The 16504-nt window shown below is 46.8% G+C and overlaps 1 protein-coding gene across 5 annotated transcripts in view; it reads left to right on the plus strand.

The window, feature by feature from the left end:
* The first annotated feature begins 387 nt into the window (after positions 1-387).
* The window catches only part of TTC39B (tetratricopeptide repeat domain 39B), a 138591-nt gene continuing 122474 nt past the window's right edge, over positions 388-16504 (plus strand). For all 5 annotated transcript variants that reach the window (XR_014247355.1, XM_082401647.1, XM_082401648.1 and 2 more), the window contains exon 1: positions 388-658. Coding sequence is in view for 3 of the 5 variants with exons in the window: in XM_082401647.1 (XP_082257773.1) it covers positions 617-658 (42 nt within the window). In the remaining 2 variants the exon portion in view is untranslated. The remainder of the gene's footprint in view (positions 659-16504) is intronic.

A 16504-nucleotide genomic window follows, 5' to 3' on the forward strand; every position in this document is an offset into this window, starting at 1 on the left:
TGCAGTGCGCACCTGGCGAGGGAAGGGGACTGGCACAGGCCCAGGGACCAGGTGGACGGTTCAAAGGGGCATCAGGGATAGGTGGCTTTGACCTTGGTTGGCCTCGTTAACCCAGCGCTCTCTTGGCTCCAGGCGAGGACTAGCCTCCTCACAGAGTACTGGAAGCTGGTACTCTCAGGTGCCTTCCCAGAGGGCGGGCCAGACCAGCGAAGTTCGCCAGTGACTCCGCCCACGAGGTGACCCCGCCTACGGAATGACCCCGCCTATGTGGATCCTAAGTGGATGCCGTCTGGAGGCGGAAAAGCTTTGGGGAATCTGATTGGCTGCTCTAGTCAGAGCCGCGTAGAGGGCGGGGCGAGGCCTGCAGGGGGCGGAGCTTGTGTAGAGGCCCGCCACCCGGCGCCGGCTCGGGAAATGGATGCTCGTCTGGTGTGCGGGCGCCGGGGGCGGGGAAAGCACACGCTCAGTTGCGCGCTGGCCCCGCCCGGGACCCGGCGGGAGCGCGGGGCCATCCTCTTCCTCCCTTGCTGGCGCTGGGCTGAGCCCGGAGCCGAGAAACTGAGTTGGCTCTGAGCTCCCTGTTTGGTTTCTGGGCGGCGGCAGCCGGAGGAGGAACATGGCGCTCGTAGGCAACGGAGCAGAGTTGGAAGCGGACGAGGTACTGGCCGGTGGGGAGTGTGGGCACTGCCCCTGGAGCCCGGGAGGAATGAGCGAGCTCGGCAGGGTTGAGCGAGTCCGGCAGGGACGGCCAAGGTCCCGCCCCCTTGGTTCCCTGTCTGGGACCTGCAGCCTCCCGCCTGGAGGAAGGGACAGGGGTTGCGGCTGGGGACACCAGGCTTTGGGAGGTCTGTCTTCGCTGGAGCGAGGAGGGTCTCTGCGGCTCTCGGAGCGGAGGCGCTGCTCAAGTTGCGGGCGCCGGCACCGTGGGCTCTTGCGGATCGGAGGACACCACGTCCGGCCAGCGGGTGGATGGGTGCGAACGCGGGGGAGCGCAGGACCCGCAGTACAGAGCAGTACTGAGCCTCACCAGGGACGCCTAGGCGTTATGAGGTCTGACTCTGAAGTCCCGACATTGGCCCTTTAGAGTTTGTAGAATCGTCTCTTGACCTGGGAATCTCACCTTCTATGGAAGTTTCCGGTGGCAGAACAGAAAGGCTTGCAATCGATGAGAGGAGGGGGACAGCCGGAGGAAAAAGGAGCCCTTGGGGTGTCTGCACCCGCGGGCAGTGCAGGGCTGCCCAGGGGCTGGAGGGCTAGGGACCTGGGGCAGCATACCAGGAATTGGTGCTTTCCCCTCTGTGTACGGGGCCCGGGCCTTTTCCCAGCAGGTTCCCAGTGTGGGTGGTGGACGGAGGGAAGGCGCTTGGAGAACCGACTCCGACCTCCAGTGGTCTCGACTGTCTTTAAATAATTAGCCACTTCCTCCTGTGGCTGGCGCGCCCGGGTCTGAGCACCCTCGGGCGGGCGAGCAGGACCTGTTGATTTATCGACTGTTCCTTTGAGCGGTTGGCAGCTCCGGAGAGACGCGCTCTCCGGGCGCTTTAAGTTGAGGCCAGCGGCGGCGGCCGCAGCAGCAGCACCCACAGCGGCTGCTGCTGCCATTTTACCTGACTTGAATTTTACAAGTCGCTGCCTGAGGAAGCTTAGTTTCAAATGATGCAATAGTGGAAGATCTGGAGTTGGCGGGTTAAGCTTCCTGCCCATCTCTTTCAGTGTCGGGAAACTCTTTTGACAACGAATACTATGTTTGAAATGTAGCCCTTCAAATAAACCAAACACAGAACTCCAGCTCCTTTACACGACTGGCCGACAGGAGGGCAAGCCGGACTGTCCAGAAGCTTCCTTACAGCCTGTGCCTTCCAAGGAGGGTATCAGGACCACAGATCAATGAACTAGAGCTTGCATAGCTGCATCTGTTGTTGAAACTTTTAAATTACACTTAAAGACAAATGATGAAATAGCATATTTGTTGCCGTTTTCATCTGTGACAACCTTTCTTTATTTACAGCTTTAGGCTGTCTTTTTGGTATGACCTGGAGCCAGCTTTTTTCATTCCTCCTGTCTTAGAGCTTTTCTGTAATCAACGTCATAACACTTTCATGGTGCTTTGACTATACATTCACTTTCTCCATTAAAGGTTTTTATCGCTCCCTGCTCTATATTAAATTATGTATCCGTGTTCTTGGCATGCAAGGCTCTCTACAGTGTAGTCTCAATCTGATGTCCCAGCCTTGTCCCCAGCCACTTTTCTATTTATAACCATTTAGTTTAATGTGTTATGCCTGTATTAGAAATAAGGAAACAAGACTGGGAGTAGGGAATTCCCTGGCAGTCCAGTGGTTAGAACTCTGCCCTTCCACTGCAGGGGGCATGGGTTTGATCCCTGGTTGGGGAACTAAGATCCCACATGCTGCATGGCACAGCCAAAAAAAAAAAAAGGGACTGGGAGTAGCTAGTAAATGTGGAGTGAAATTTTTGAATCTCTGGGCTTCTTGTTGAAAAAGATTTGCTACACTTAGGGTGATATAATTGTCTAGACCAGGGCATTGTTGGGAGAGAACGCTTGGACAATAGGTGTAAACTGGGACTGTCTTGGGCATATTGAGACATGGCTACCGTAGCTGTGCCCACAGCCTGCAAGGTGAACCTAATGCCATGCGTTTGCTAGGGAGGAGGGCTCTAGCTCTGTGGGGGAAATTAGGTTTCAGAGCAGCAGAGAGCCTGGCACACAGATACTTGGTAATACATATTTATTGAATGAATAAATTCAATGTGAATTTATTGAATGAATGAAGACTATGCTTAATAACTTCTCAGTTTTTGCCATATCTTTCATTTGTTTTTTAAAATTCAGTAACTGTTAGGCTGCCGTTACATGTTAGGTACTCTACTGGTCCTAGGAAATGAGCAAAGTACAAACAGAATTTCTTTGTTCATGCCAAATCCACTTTTGTCCCTCATGGTGCACCATTTCCATTGGAATAAATTTTGCAAACATTTATTGAACATTTGCTTCGTGCTTAAACTTAGTAGGTGCCTTAGAAACGGAAGGCAGTTTTGGCTCTCTACGGTTCTCAGTCTGGGTAAGGAGATAATGGCACGTGAACAAGAACTCTAGAAAAGAGATCAAGGCAGGGTAAGCAAGTAAGAAGTGATGCAATGTCAACCGGGTACCCTTGACTTATTTGTGGAAAGCCCCTCACTTTCAGTGGGCTGAAGCACTCTACCACAAGTGCACAAGACCCTGCTCTTCAACTTCCTGGATGTGTGAAACTAGAAGAGCTGGGAAGCTTTTCAAACACTTAATATAAATTTGATAGTCTTTGAGGCCACTATTTGATATTCTAGGGAAGTAAAAAGGGACAAATTGGTGTAGTTGGAAAAGTAGTAGGTTAGGAATTAGGTGAACTGGGTTCTCAGCTCTGTCACTAATTTGCCCAATAGCCATTCATTCATTAAGTGTGCAAACATCTGACTGTGTTATGTGCCAAGCCTGGTCCTAGCTTAGAGATACAACAGTGACCCAGGCTGACAAGGTCTCTGTCTATAACAATATAGTGACCTTGATTGAGCCAGTCTCTCAACCTCTTAGGGCTCTTTTAAGTTTCCTCATCTGAAGATGGAGGGTCTCCATGAGCCCTGAGTGTTCTTCCAGCTCTAAAAGTCTACACTTTTAGAGGTGGGGGGCTCCTTTGTTTGGGAGAAAGGCTAATAGTATGGGAATCCCTTTTCTTTCAAAGTACCCAAGGAGATGATGGTAGTAGAGGGGACCTTATGATAGTTGTGGGATGGGGTGTTTTCTTAGGTAAACTGGTGTTTTTTGTTTTTTTTAATTTTTTTCTCTAGGTGCTAGGAGGATAAACGTGGGAACACAGAGGTTAGGGCTTGCAACCTCAGGGGCAGCAAAAATTGGTTCTGGAGGGAGGCAGAAACTTCTCAGATGTTCCAGTGGTTTGTGGCCCTTCAAAGCTTGGTGGGCAAAATCTTACTTCTTAACATTTAAATTTCTCTCATTGTTTTTTCTTGGGTATTACACAAGAAACATTGACATTGAGTTCATGGAAGATATACAGAATGTATGCAGGGTCACTACTGCAAACCTATGGCAAATAGATGGCTATGACTGGAGAACTTTCTGTCCATCAATAGCTTGATCCTGAAGTCATATCTCTGTTGGTGACTTCCTTATCCATTAGGGCTGCCTTTGGCTGCCTTGTGGATGTTAAGGGCTTATGTTTGACCCACACTGCTTTGTGTGTGACTTGGGATTTGAAAATTAAATAAAAGTACTTTATATTTTATTCTTTAATCCTATTAGAATTATTCAACCCACTAATAACTATGCCAAGTATTGAAAAGAGAAACTATTGATGATATCTGAATGAATATGTAGCAGCTGGATAAGTTAAAAATTATTTTCTCATATAAAACAAGAGTTAAGTTCATGAAAAATAACTTTTAAGATTTTTTTTTCAATTGTTTTACCTTTTCTGGAAAAATAGCAGTTTTGAAAGTCTTTGAAAAATTTGGTTACGTTGCTATTATTACGTAGAAATTGGCAATTTTTATATGTAATTTGATACATCACATTTTTACATTAAAATTACATTAAAAGTTACTCAGCAAATACAAAGTTTAATGTTAATAGCTTTAAATTTTAAAATGTGACTTAACATTTTATTGCCATTCTGAACCCATTATTATATGAGAAGAATAAACTTTATACTTGCTCTTTTATGTATAAAGTACAGATATATCTCTGTGCTATTAACATTTCATGGGGGATGTGGTTAGGAAAAAAATGTCTAAAAAGGCTCCTGGGGCAGGGGGACAATATTGAAAAAAAGTTGAGAAACACTGGATTAGGGAAAGAAATGGTTTATGTGACAGATGCTTTCATGGCCTGAATTTTTGGCCCAGGAGTTTTTCGATCTAATTCTGATTTAGAAAATTTCCCCACTGGCATTTTAGATGAAGTTTAGATAAAACTGATTGCTACAGTTTTCTTCGGATCAGATTCATTCTTTCGTTCCATCAGTGTTCATTGAGCGCCTCCCCAGGTGCCGGCAGTCTTCAGGTGCTGGAAGTCCATACTGAGATAAGATGGCTTGATTGCTCTTGAGGAACACACGCTCTAGCAAAAGACACAGTTACACAAGTAACGAGCGCTGTCTTTGGGTCAGGGTAGATTTTAGGTAGGAGGGCCATATAATTTATCATCCACAGCAGGGCCCTGGGGAAGTCAGTGTGCTGCTTTCAGTAATTACTCCAGGACAACAGGTGCAAACAGGAATGGTTGGTTGCCCTCGTTTAGCGGCTGGCAAAGACTTTAAAGAAGAGGTGGTATTTGAACTGGGTCTTTAAAAAATTTTTTTTTAATTGAAATATAGTTGATTTACAATGTTGTGTTAGTTTCAGGTGTATAGCAAAGTGATTCAGATGTATGTGTATATATATATATATTTCTTTTTTATATTCTTTTCCATTTTAGCTTATTGCAAGATATTGAGTATAGCTCCCTGTGCTATACAGGAGGCCCTTGTTGGTCATCTATTTTATATATAGTAGTATGTATATAAAAGAAACAATCCTATTTACCATCGCATCAAAAAGAATAAAATACATAGGAATAAACCTACCTGAGAAGGCAAAAGACCTGTACTCTGAAAACTATAAGATGCTGATGAAAGAAATCCAAGATTACACAAACAGATGGAAATGCATACTGTGTTCTTGGATTGGAAGAATCAATATTATTAAAATGACCATACTACCCAAGGCCATCTACAGATTCAATGCAATCCCTATCAAATTACCAATGGCATGTTTCACAGAACTAGAACAAAAACTTTTAAAATTCGTATGGAAACACAAAAGAGCCCGAATAGGCAAAGCAATTTTGAGGAAGAAGAATGGAGCTGGAAGAATCCGGCTCCCTGAACTGGATCTTGAAGGGTGTGCTAGGTGGAGCAAGTGCGATAAGGCAGAGGCGTGGGTGGAAGTTGAGATGGGGGGGATGAGAGCACACCCTGGGGTCAGCAGGGTGCTCAGCATATGGGGAGGAGTGCCTTGGAGGGCTGCGATCTCCTAAAAAATGGGGACCCAGAGGGCTTTTTAACTAGGCAAGAGTGATACAATTATTTATTTTAGGAAGCTAAGTCTGGTGAAGTTGGTGCAGCCAGACTGGAGGTGGTGGCAGGAAGGGCAAGAGGCTGCTGCGACAGTTCAGAATGGGAGGTGATGAGGACTGGAGTGGAGCAGAGGTCATGGGGTTGGAGAGAGGAGGGACTTCTCAGGGAGAACTTGGAGGAGGAATTGGCCTGGTGGCCTGTTCCCCAGTTGGAGGGGCAGTGGAATGAGGGGAAGGGAGGAGCCAGTAAGAGATGATTCTTGGCTGGCTGGTGGTGCTGTTACCTAAGAAGACAACTGGGTAGGATTCAGCCTTCCGGTGGGTGTGGAGGGTGGGGAAGGACCTCATGCAGAATCAACTCACCTGCTTGGCTCACTGTGACTTTCCTTACTGAGGGAGCACGGCCGTTTGCTTATGAGTGGATGAATCTGGACAAGGTTAGGAAAGGATGTTTGTAAATTGGTCCTGCAGGTGAGCGAGAGGAAAAAAATAGCATCAGCTTACCGTCGTCAGCCTGGATGCCAGCTCAGGTTAACAAACAGGCAATTTTCCTGAAATGTTCAATTTTAAATCATTTGAAAGCCCATCTATTCTGGGAATGCTACTTTCTCAGTGAAACTTGCCCTCATTGTCTGCTCACGTCCCCTTTGCCCCACACCTCCTACCTCCCCCTCAAGTCCAGTGGTGCAGGCGTGCTTCTTAGACAGGAATCAGTTCTTCCTTGGGTTAGCTGTTTGCTTTCCTTCCTATCGTAGCTCCCTGCGCACGGGTGCTGTTACTAATTATGCACCGTGTGAACTGGATACCGTGAATTCTGTGAGGCTAGTGGTTTCCGTCTGTCTGTTGACGGTCCCCCGGCCCCCAGCCTCAGGTGCCCCGGTGGCCAGCTCAGGCAGGTCTCCTGAAGTTACTGCGTGCTCACTTCCCAGGAGAGGAGTGCCCGGGGACTCGCCTGGCCGCTGAGAGGCTTCCTGGGGAGAGCTTCCCTTTGTCAAACCTCCCCTCGGCCACTGTGTCAGAACTATCCTCTTCCATCCCTGTGCTTAGTGGGAGTCGGTCACATACCCAGAGCAACTCTGGCCAGTCGGCCATACTGGCTAGGTCAGCACACCTCTCTAAAGGGACTCTTGACGTGTTGACTTCCTGGCAGTTCATAATGCCATTATGCATCTTGAGCTCTTTATTGAAAGACTGGATGTGTAGTAAGGGCTTTTTTTTGCTGAGATCTGTGGACCTGTATTTTAAAATATTTTAGAGGGCTTCCCTGGTGGCGCAGTGGTTGAGAATCTGCCTGCCAATGCAGGGGACACGGGTTCGAGCCCTGGTCTGGGAGGATCCCACATGCCGCGGGGCAACTAGGCCCGTGAGCCACAACTGCTGAGCCTGCGCGTCTGGAGCCTGTGCTCCGCAACAAGAGAGGCCGCGACAGTGAGAGGCCCGCACACCACGATGAAGAGTGGCCCCCGCTTGCCACAACTGGAGAAAGCCCTCGCACAGAAACGAAGACCCAACACAGCCATAAATAAATAAATAAATATTTAAAAAAATATTTTAGTGAAATGATGCACTATGTATATTTGTTGGGTCTGATTGTAACTAGTGAAGGAGAAGATTATTCAGTCTAAATTAATGTATTGGGTTTCATGCCAGGTGCTCCTGCCCTCAAGTGATGGTCTAGTGGGAGGTGGGGGCAGGTATGTAAACAAATAGGTGCAATTCTCTGTGCTGAGAACTACAGAGGAGGGATGCCAAGGTGCTTTGGCAGCACGGAGGAGGGCATCTCACCTGGAGTGGGGGGAGGGAATGGGTAATCAGGGATGGTTTCCTCAAGGAGGCCATTTCTTAGACATTCTGGATCTTGCAGGATGAGTAGGGGTTAGCCATGTAGAAGAGAGCTGGGGACAAAGGGAACTCTTGAAGTGCATCCCGGGGAGAGGGAACAGCAGGCATAGGGTTCGGAGGTGAAGAAGTGCTTGTGGTGCTCTGGGTGGCAGGAAATGAGGCTCAAGGGCAGGAAGGGCTCTTCTAAGTTTTTCATGGGGAATCGTGGATATCATGATGTGCATGGTGTGCATTTAAGGGCTGCAGCTGAGCAGAGGTGTGGTGAGATCCGTGCTGTAGGTGGGTCCCTCTGGCAGTGCATGGAGGCCGATTGATTGGAGGAAGACAGGACCGGAGCTGGGGAGGGAGGTTGTTTTCTGGTGTTTTTGTTTTGTCGAATGACTGTTACAGCCTCCTGAAGGCCCACTCTGTGCAGCGCTAGCTAGGTACTGGGATAACACGATGGGAAAGACATGGTTTTGATCCCTCTGGAGCAGGTGATCAGGAATATGGACACACAAAACCACTCTCACCTGGAATGGAGGGGCGAGTTCGGAGAGCTTGTAAGCAGGCCTGGGGCTTCTAGGAGGAGGAGGAAGAGAGGGCTTTCCTGGGGGTCGTCACTCACCCTGAAGGTGCTGGTGAGGTGTGCCTCCCTGCCCCTCTGCCCCCAAGTCAGATCAGCTAACTTGGTTTCCAGACCAAGTCTTTACTGCCCAGCTGTGTGACTTAACCCCTTTGGGCCTTGGTTTCCTCTTACGTAACGTGAAGGCATTGATCTTGATGATCTGTTTCTGAGGTTCTCGGCTTTGACGTTTGTGATCTAGAAGGTGACATGTGATCGGGACTTTGAGGGGTGGAGTTTTAGCAGGCAGCCGTGGAGAGCAGGTCACGGCGTCACTCCTTCAGGCAGAGGGAGCCGCGGGGGCACATGCCCGGGCATGGGTGAAGCTTGGTGGAGGCTGAGTGCAGGCTGTGCGAGGGCTCTGTGGTTGAGGCTGGAAGGCGGTGCTGTGTGTGTTCCAGCAGATTTTGGTAGGTCTTGAACGCTCAGCTAAGCAGTTTGGGTTCTTTGTTTTCATTTGTTTTTTTCAATTTTCTTCCTTGACATATGTATCCTCCCACATTTGGGAAATGTGTTTCTTTTTCTTTTTTTTTTTTTTGATGAAGGAAGCAATGATGATCCCATTTCTTGGTTTCACTTTCTCCTTTCCCAGCCCCATTTCCAAAGTACTTAAGTTTTAAACTGATGACCGTAACCTGCAACGCACTAGTTAAGGAGGCAGACAAGTCAGGCACGATTGAGTACTTCCATAGGCTGTGTTTTGTCACACAGACTCTTACCCTCAGCTAAGTTCTCAGACGCAGAACCCCTGGAGCCACGACTCTGGTGCGGTCAGCAGGACCAGTCAGGGGTTCTCTGAGGGTGTCCTCTGTCCTCCTTTTCTCTCGCCCTGCTTCTTTAGGCTGCTTTGCCCCGGAGTTCTGGGCTTCCTGGTCTATTTTCCATGCATGAAACACAGTCCTTGCACTCAGAGCTAAAGGCAACAAACCTCAGAGTCTCACATCGTTTTTTCAGACCAAATGGGGTAGGATCTTTTTTGAGAGGAGGCGGGCAACGCAGATGACAGAGTGGGAGAGTCTGGAAGAGAGGGGAATGAGGCCTTGGTCCAGGACCCTCTGCCGGAAGCACTCAGATGTCATCATCTGTGCAAAATCATCGCCCGAGTGCTTGTTGTTCGAGAATAGCTACCCCTGGCTTGGATTCCGATCTAGGCTTCTCGTCTCATTTGCTGTGTGACCTGGGGCTCGTTATTTAACTTGTCTGATGCTTTTCATTTATAAAACAGGAATAATGATAACTACCCCATAAGGTTGGCAAACAGGATGAAGTAAGAGTCTGTTTTACAAAGCACCTGGCACATAGAAGTACCCATAACGTGCTAGTTCTCTCTTCCCTTCTGCTTTACCTTAAGGTATTGCTGCCACGGTTTATTATTTATGGGTTTGATGGAGAATCTGTATTAGTGTGTCCGAATATAATTTCACCTTATTTTTGCAGCCTATAGGGGAGAAACTAATGCAGAAGTACACAGCCTAGACACAGGCAGTGACCGGCCGAAGGCCACCCAGCTTGCTTAGGCATGGATGAGGGTTAGAAGCCAAGTGCTCTAACTCTACATTCATGGCCCTTTCCACTAGGTCAGGGAGTGGCAGACGGTGCTGCAAGGACAATGTAGCCTCCCTCCTACCTGTTCTTGTAAATAACGTTTTATTGGAACACAGACATGCCCCTTTGTTTAGGTGTTGCCTGTGGCTGTTTACACACAATGTCAGAGGTAGTAGTTAGGACACACTGTATGGCCCATGTGGCCTAAATATTTATAGGGTCTTTGTGGAAACAGTTTGCTGACCCCTGTACTAGGTGATTTCTAGGGCTATACGTGAGTTTGTTTATAAAGCGTCATAAGCTTTATGAATTAAATTTGCTTGTTTCCTTAATACTCCTATTATAGGCATCAAAAACTCGGAAAACATAGAAATCTATTTGACACACCCCATGAAGTGCTATGGCAGAAGTTCTGGAGTCAGACGGGTTTGAATCCCTGCTCCTCCATGTACAGCCTTGGATAAGTTAATCTCTCTAAGCTTCAGTTTCTTCATCAGTCAAATGGGGATAATGCTGTAGAACCTGCTTCAGAGAGTTATTTATTTATTTATTTACTTTTGGCTGTGTTGGGTCTTCGTTGCTGCACGCGGGCTTTCTCTAGTCTTGGAGAGCTGCGGCTACTCTTCGTTGCGGTGCATGGGCTTCTCATTGCGGCGGCTTCTCTTGTTGCGGAGCATGGGCTCTAGGCGTGCGGGCTTCAGTAGTTGTGGCACGTGGGCTCAGTAGTTGTGGCTCATGGGCTCTAGAGTGCAGGCTCAGTACTTGTGGCGCACGGGCTTAGTTGCTCCGCGGCACGCGGGATCTTCCTGGACCAGGGCTCGAACCCGTGTCCCCTGCATTGGCAGGCGGATTCTTAACCACTGCACCACCAGGAAAGTCCTCAGAGGGTTATTGAGAGGATTAACACCCTATAAAGTGCTTAGCATATGGGGTGCAAATGTTGGCCCTTAGTACTATCATTATTAAGGCTGCATGATGAGGATACTTGACATTGATTTCCCAATCCGATAAGGAACTGACCTTGTATAGAGGTCGGCCCATGCAGTGTCCTGCAAGACTCCTCTTCCACTTGGATTCCTTTAGGATGATGCAGATACCTCTAAGGCTAATCTCAGGACTCCAGCTAGGTCAATTCTGCAAGTTTATAATCCTCACACGTCTCCCTCCCTGAGTGGAGAGGGGAAACCACTTACCGCAAAAGAGAGTATAAACATGGGCTCAAAGGGCCATCTGTTTCAGCAGAACAGTGTTTATAATAGTCAGCAAAGGACTTGGCCATGTCCGTAATATTTTGAAACTGACATTTGCCCCCTGACACCTAAATGGTATGTGTGGTAACCTCTAGTTTCTCCAAATGTGTGGCTGTGCAGGATGGTCCCCTCTTTAACATTGGTGAATGTCATAACATTCTTATGACATTTTCATAAGATCGTAAAGCACCTAGATGCTAATAGGAGACTGTAGGAGGTATGTTTGTGTTCAGCTACTTAGTCTAAGAGGTTAGAAGGTAAAGGAGATGACAGTGTGTGTGCACTCCTGGGCCCTGGAGGGAGCTCTAGGGTTCTTTCTCTGCCCCAAAATCATGTGCCATGCCAGACTGCTGTGTTTAAAGTTCAAGTCCATCCTCACCTTGCTGCTTAAAATCTGTCCACAGTGTTTCGTTGCTTTTGAGGTATTATGCAAACACTTTAGCATGGTGTATGAGGCCTTACTTAGGACCTATCTCGGTGGTTCTCACACTTCAGGGTGCATAGGTAACCTGGTTAGGGGAGTGTGTGGCTTGTTAAGATGCATGTTCCTAGGTCCTACCACAAGCCATTCTTCCTCAGTAGGCCTGGGGTGGTTCCCAGGAGTTTGCCCTCCTAACAGGACCTTTAATATCAGCTGTGGTGAAGTGCTTGTAGCTCCCCTTCCAGGCGCCATCTCTCAAAGGGGCAGCCTTTCTCACTTCTCAGCTTTTTCATACACTGTTCCCTCACTTGACTGATTCCTCTTCATCGTTGAAGACCTCCCTCAGGTACCATTTCTCCTCCAGCCTTTCCAGATATTCCCTTATTTTCTCCCCTCCAGGTACTCAATGACCATTTAGCATTCCTGGCTGCTTTCAAGGAGAAATAGTCCTCTTTCACCATACAGGCTATGACACCTAGCAGGGATAGGATGTAGGTGCCTTGGTGTTCCAGAAGGAAAGGGTGGGACTTTCCCCCCCAGAAAGCAGCAAAGGAACTCCCTTCAGTGCTTTCTAACAACGTGATATTTTTAGCCTTTCAACCAGAAAGGAGAATTTACCTCCATAATCTATTAGCTTTTTAAAATTTATTTATTTATTTTTGGCTGTGTTGGGTCCTCGCTTCTGTGCGAGGGCTTTCTCCGGTTGCGGCGAGCAGGGGCCCCTCTTCATCGCGGTGCGCAGGCCTCTCACTGTCGCGGCCTCTCCTGTTGCGGAGCACAGGCTCCAGACGCGCAGGCTCAGTAGTTGTGGCACACGGGCCCAGTTGCCCCGCGGCATGTGGGATCTTCCCAGACCAGGGCTCGAACCCGTGTCCCCTGCATTGGCAGGCAGATTCTCAACCACTGCGCCACCAGGGAAGCCCCTACAATTCAATGATCTTTCGTAAATTTACATTGTGCAGCTATCGCCACAATCCAATTTAAGAACGTTTCCATGACCCCATAAAGATTCCTTGTGCCTGTCTGCTCTCACCTCAATATACTTTTCACCTTTAAATTGATTGAAAAATTAAAAATCATCAGGATAAAATAGAATTTCCCAGGCAGAAGTAAAAATGAGCAGCCATTATATATGATGGGGACAAAGCAGACATGTTAGGCATCAAAACGCAAGAGTGCAGAGCAGAGTGCATTTGGGTCAGCGCTGACTTGGCTCTTAACACTGTGACGTCATCAGAAGACAAGCTCGAGGGCTGAGTGAATTACCCTTGTCCAGATGAATAATTTGTCCCATTTGCAATAAAGCAGAAGATGTGTAGTATATACAGATGATGGTTCTTCCTGATTTTCTAGTTCATTCCCCAAGGCAGATGCTACTTATCCAACATGTTTAGCTTGCTGCCAGAAGCACAAACAAGCAATTGCATTTCTAAGCCATTAACAGTTGAGTGAAAGGGACTGTCGCCCCTAGCACAAGTCTCGAATAGGACAAAGAGAGTCAGAAAATTTCTGCCTCTTTTCAGGCACCCCATCTGAATTTCAGATTTGTCGTATCTGTTCCTAGGAAGGCATGTGGGAGAGAGGATAGAACATGGATGGGCTTACAGGTTAGTGGCCATGGATTGGGTTCTGTCACTTGCAGAGGCACTGTGACCTTGGGCAAGTTACTTAATCTCTCTGTGAGCTTCCGTCTCCTCATCAGTCAGTGGGGGATTCTAATGGCCACCTCAGAGAGTTGCTACTAGCAGCCTTGGCAACTCATCCGGAGCCATTCATTTGAATAGCAATGATGTATAGATTTTGCTTTTTATCAGTACATAAGAATGGCTAGAATCTTACAGAGCAGGAAAGAATCCTAGTGAGATTGTGTCAAATATTGCAACTAGCCATATTGAACATCTTGATATTCAGTATGCATTTGCTGATATTCATTTTAAGATCTAGTTTTGAGAGAGAAGGTTTTGTTTTTGTTTTCATTTTAAAATACAAACAATGGTAAATGCCCTTGCGGACACCGGCCCAAGCTAGGTAACCAAGGGCAAGACACTTGGAGACATGGCTTCCTCACTCCTACGGTGGGATGAAGTGAAATAACGCATGTTATCTAGCTGGGCTAAATAGGGAGCATTCAGAAAATGAGGATGAGTATAATTTATTCATACACTTAATGCTTTTAGAAGCCTGAGGTGTTCACATTTCTAACAGTTTTCTATTTAGTAATACTAGCATACGTGCGTAGGTGGTATTTCTCCCAACTTTTCAAAATAGAAAACATTGAGATTCGTGGACCTTTTGTTCAGACGTCAAGCAAATTTACTCAGATTTCATAAATAGTAGAGATGACTTTATAAGGTGTTAGGTTCCACAAGTCCAACTGTATTGCTAATTATATTGGAAATTTAAAAAGTAAAGCTACTAGCTTAGAAAGAATCTTTTTTTTTTTTTTTTTTTTAATCTTCTAAAGGCTTACCTGCTTTTACCTCCCTTTATAGTTTATGGTGGAGGAGGTTACATTTTAACTTAGATAAGAGTTCCCCCTTTTTGATGTACACAGTCAGAACTTTCTAAGTCTGCATGCCTCAGGGAGCAGGTTGCACGTGACAATAGATTAGGTTCAACGGGGGTGACATGCTAAAGTGAGCTCCTGTCTCTTTGTTAAAGACCGAAAAGCATTCCAATTCAACTGTGGCAATTTGGTGACAATCACCCCTTCCATAATTATTTTAGGAGGAAGCACAAGACTTTGGGGGAACAATTTAAAGCAGCATTACTCAACCAAAAAAGCCCTCCCCGTGCCTCGTCCTTGATCTTTCCTGTCTGTTCCCCTCAATTTACACTTCTTTTGCCTCCCACGTCTCTGTCATCAGCTAGTCCTGTCGGATCTACCTCCAAAACATGGCTCCTTACTGCATACTGGCCCCTTCTCTCCATCACCGCTATGTCCCCAGGCCACACCACTGTCTTCTCCCCCCTGCATCTCTGGAAGAGCATCCTCACTGGTCTCCCTGCTTCCTCTCTGGCTCTGCAATCCACTCTCACTCTGCAGCCCAAGTGCTCTTTTACAAATAGTAATCACATTACGCCCGTGCTTCAAACTGTTTATTTAGGATGAAATCCACACTTCTTTTCTTTTGCTTTCCTCCTCCAGCTCATCTCCTGCCCCTATCCCCTTCGTTCCTCTGCTGTAGCCACCCCGGCTTCCGTTAGGTTTCTCGAACATGCCCAGTTCTTTTCCACCATAGTGCTCCTGCCTGAGTGTTTCCCCAGCCTGGCGGGCTGCACCACTTCTTCACATGACCAGCTCCTTCTCAACTTTCCATCCTCACTTTAAAGATCAGGTTCCAAGTGCAGTTTTCCTTGGGTTTCATCTTCAAAGCAGCCTTTCTCTGTCCTCTATTACGCATCCTGTCTATTTCCTCATAGATATAATCACCATCTGTATTATCTAGTTTGCTTATTTTTTTCTCTGTCATCTCTCTCCATCAGGTTTCAGCACAGGAAGCAGAAACTGGTGTAGGTAGTTTACATAAGAAAGAGTTTAAGAAAGGAATCCCCAGATGTTTACAAAGTGCACGGAGGGGCTATAGGTGTGGTTCTAGGTTGGGACTCTGTGAAAGACCCTCAGTGCTGTCCAGAACTGACTCACTAGGGCAGGTGCTGGTATTCTGTGGCTGATGGTTCTAGAGCTAAGAGTTCCCAGCGCTTTGCAGTAGCTGTGGTTCAGGGATCAGGAAGCCAGAATGGAGACACCTCTGCTGCCACTGTCTTATATGTGCTGGAAGGTGGAGAAAGGATGCTGAGCCCTGCTGTTGAGACCACGTCAGTTCTCTCACCCTTGCTTGACAGCAGAAAAAGTCAGAAAGGGGCAGGAAAATGACCTCAGCCTTTTGGATCTTGTATGGGTATATCTTAATGGGTGTAACCTAATTCTCACCCAGAATCAGCTTACTTCCTCTACAGCCACAAATCTATCAGGCTCTCAGGAGCTCCTGTTTCTGTAAATTGTACTGCAGTTCCTCAAATTTCTCTTGTGATTGCTCAAAACTCCATTGATTGTTCTGACTTGTTCTGTTGTCTCCAGATGTTTCTCAGCTTCTTAATTTTGGCAGTTCTTTATTTTCAGGTTGGCTGCACACTCTTGCCAGTTTTCACTATAGATAGCTCTTTCTCTTACTTAAAAAGAAACAATGAAAGAGACTGAGTTTTAGAGGTCTGCACCATCATTCTGATACAGACGCCAACGATCCTTTAGGTTCTCCCAGTATTTCGATCAGCTAAGAATTGGTAAGGAAACTCAGCTTCAGATGGCAGCAAATCAAGCAGACCCTTAATGTTCTCTTTTTTAACAAAGTCCATTTTGTAATGTATATCGGCGTGTCAAGTGTGTAGGTCAGTGGCTACATACCTCAGTTTTCATTAGGGGACTTGGAAAAATAATTGAGTCTTATTGCAAAAGTTTAGATGTGCCTAACCTTATAAGATTCCTTGGCAAAACAGAATTCTCATAATAAGCAAGTTCTAGGTATTAGAATTTGCTCCGAGGGGGTAAAGAGTGAGAAATGTAAAAGTTTCCTAGACCAAATTTGGGACAATCTGAGCACCAAAATAAGTAAAGACAGTAATGTATTATAGACCACTGAAAATAGGTCTCCTTGAGTCCATATGGATGATGACCAACTAGATAGACACATGGAGGAGACGGGAGGGATTTG

This window comes from Balaenoptera borealis (genome assembly GCF_965194805.1).
Source record: "Balaenoptera borealis genome assembly, chromosome: 8".
In the NCBI taxonomy this organism is placed as follows: domain Eukaryota; kingdom Metazoa; phylum Chordata; class Mammalia; order Artiodactyla; family Balaenopteridae; genus Balaenoptera; species Balaenoptera borealis.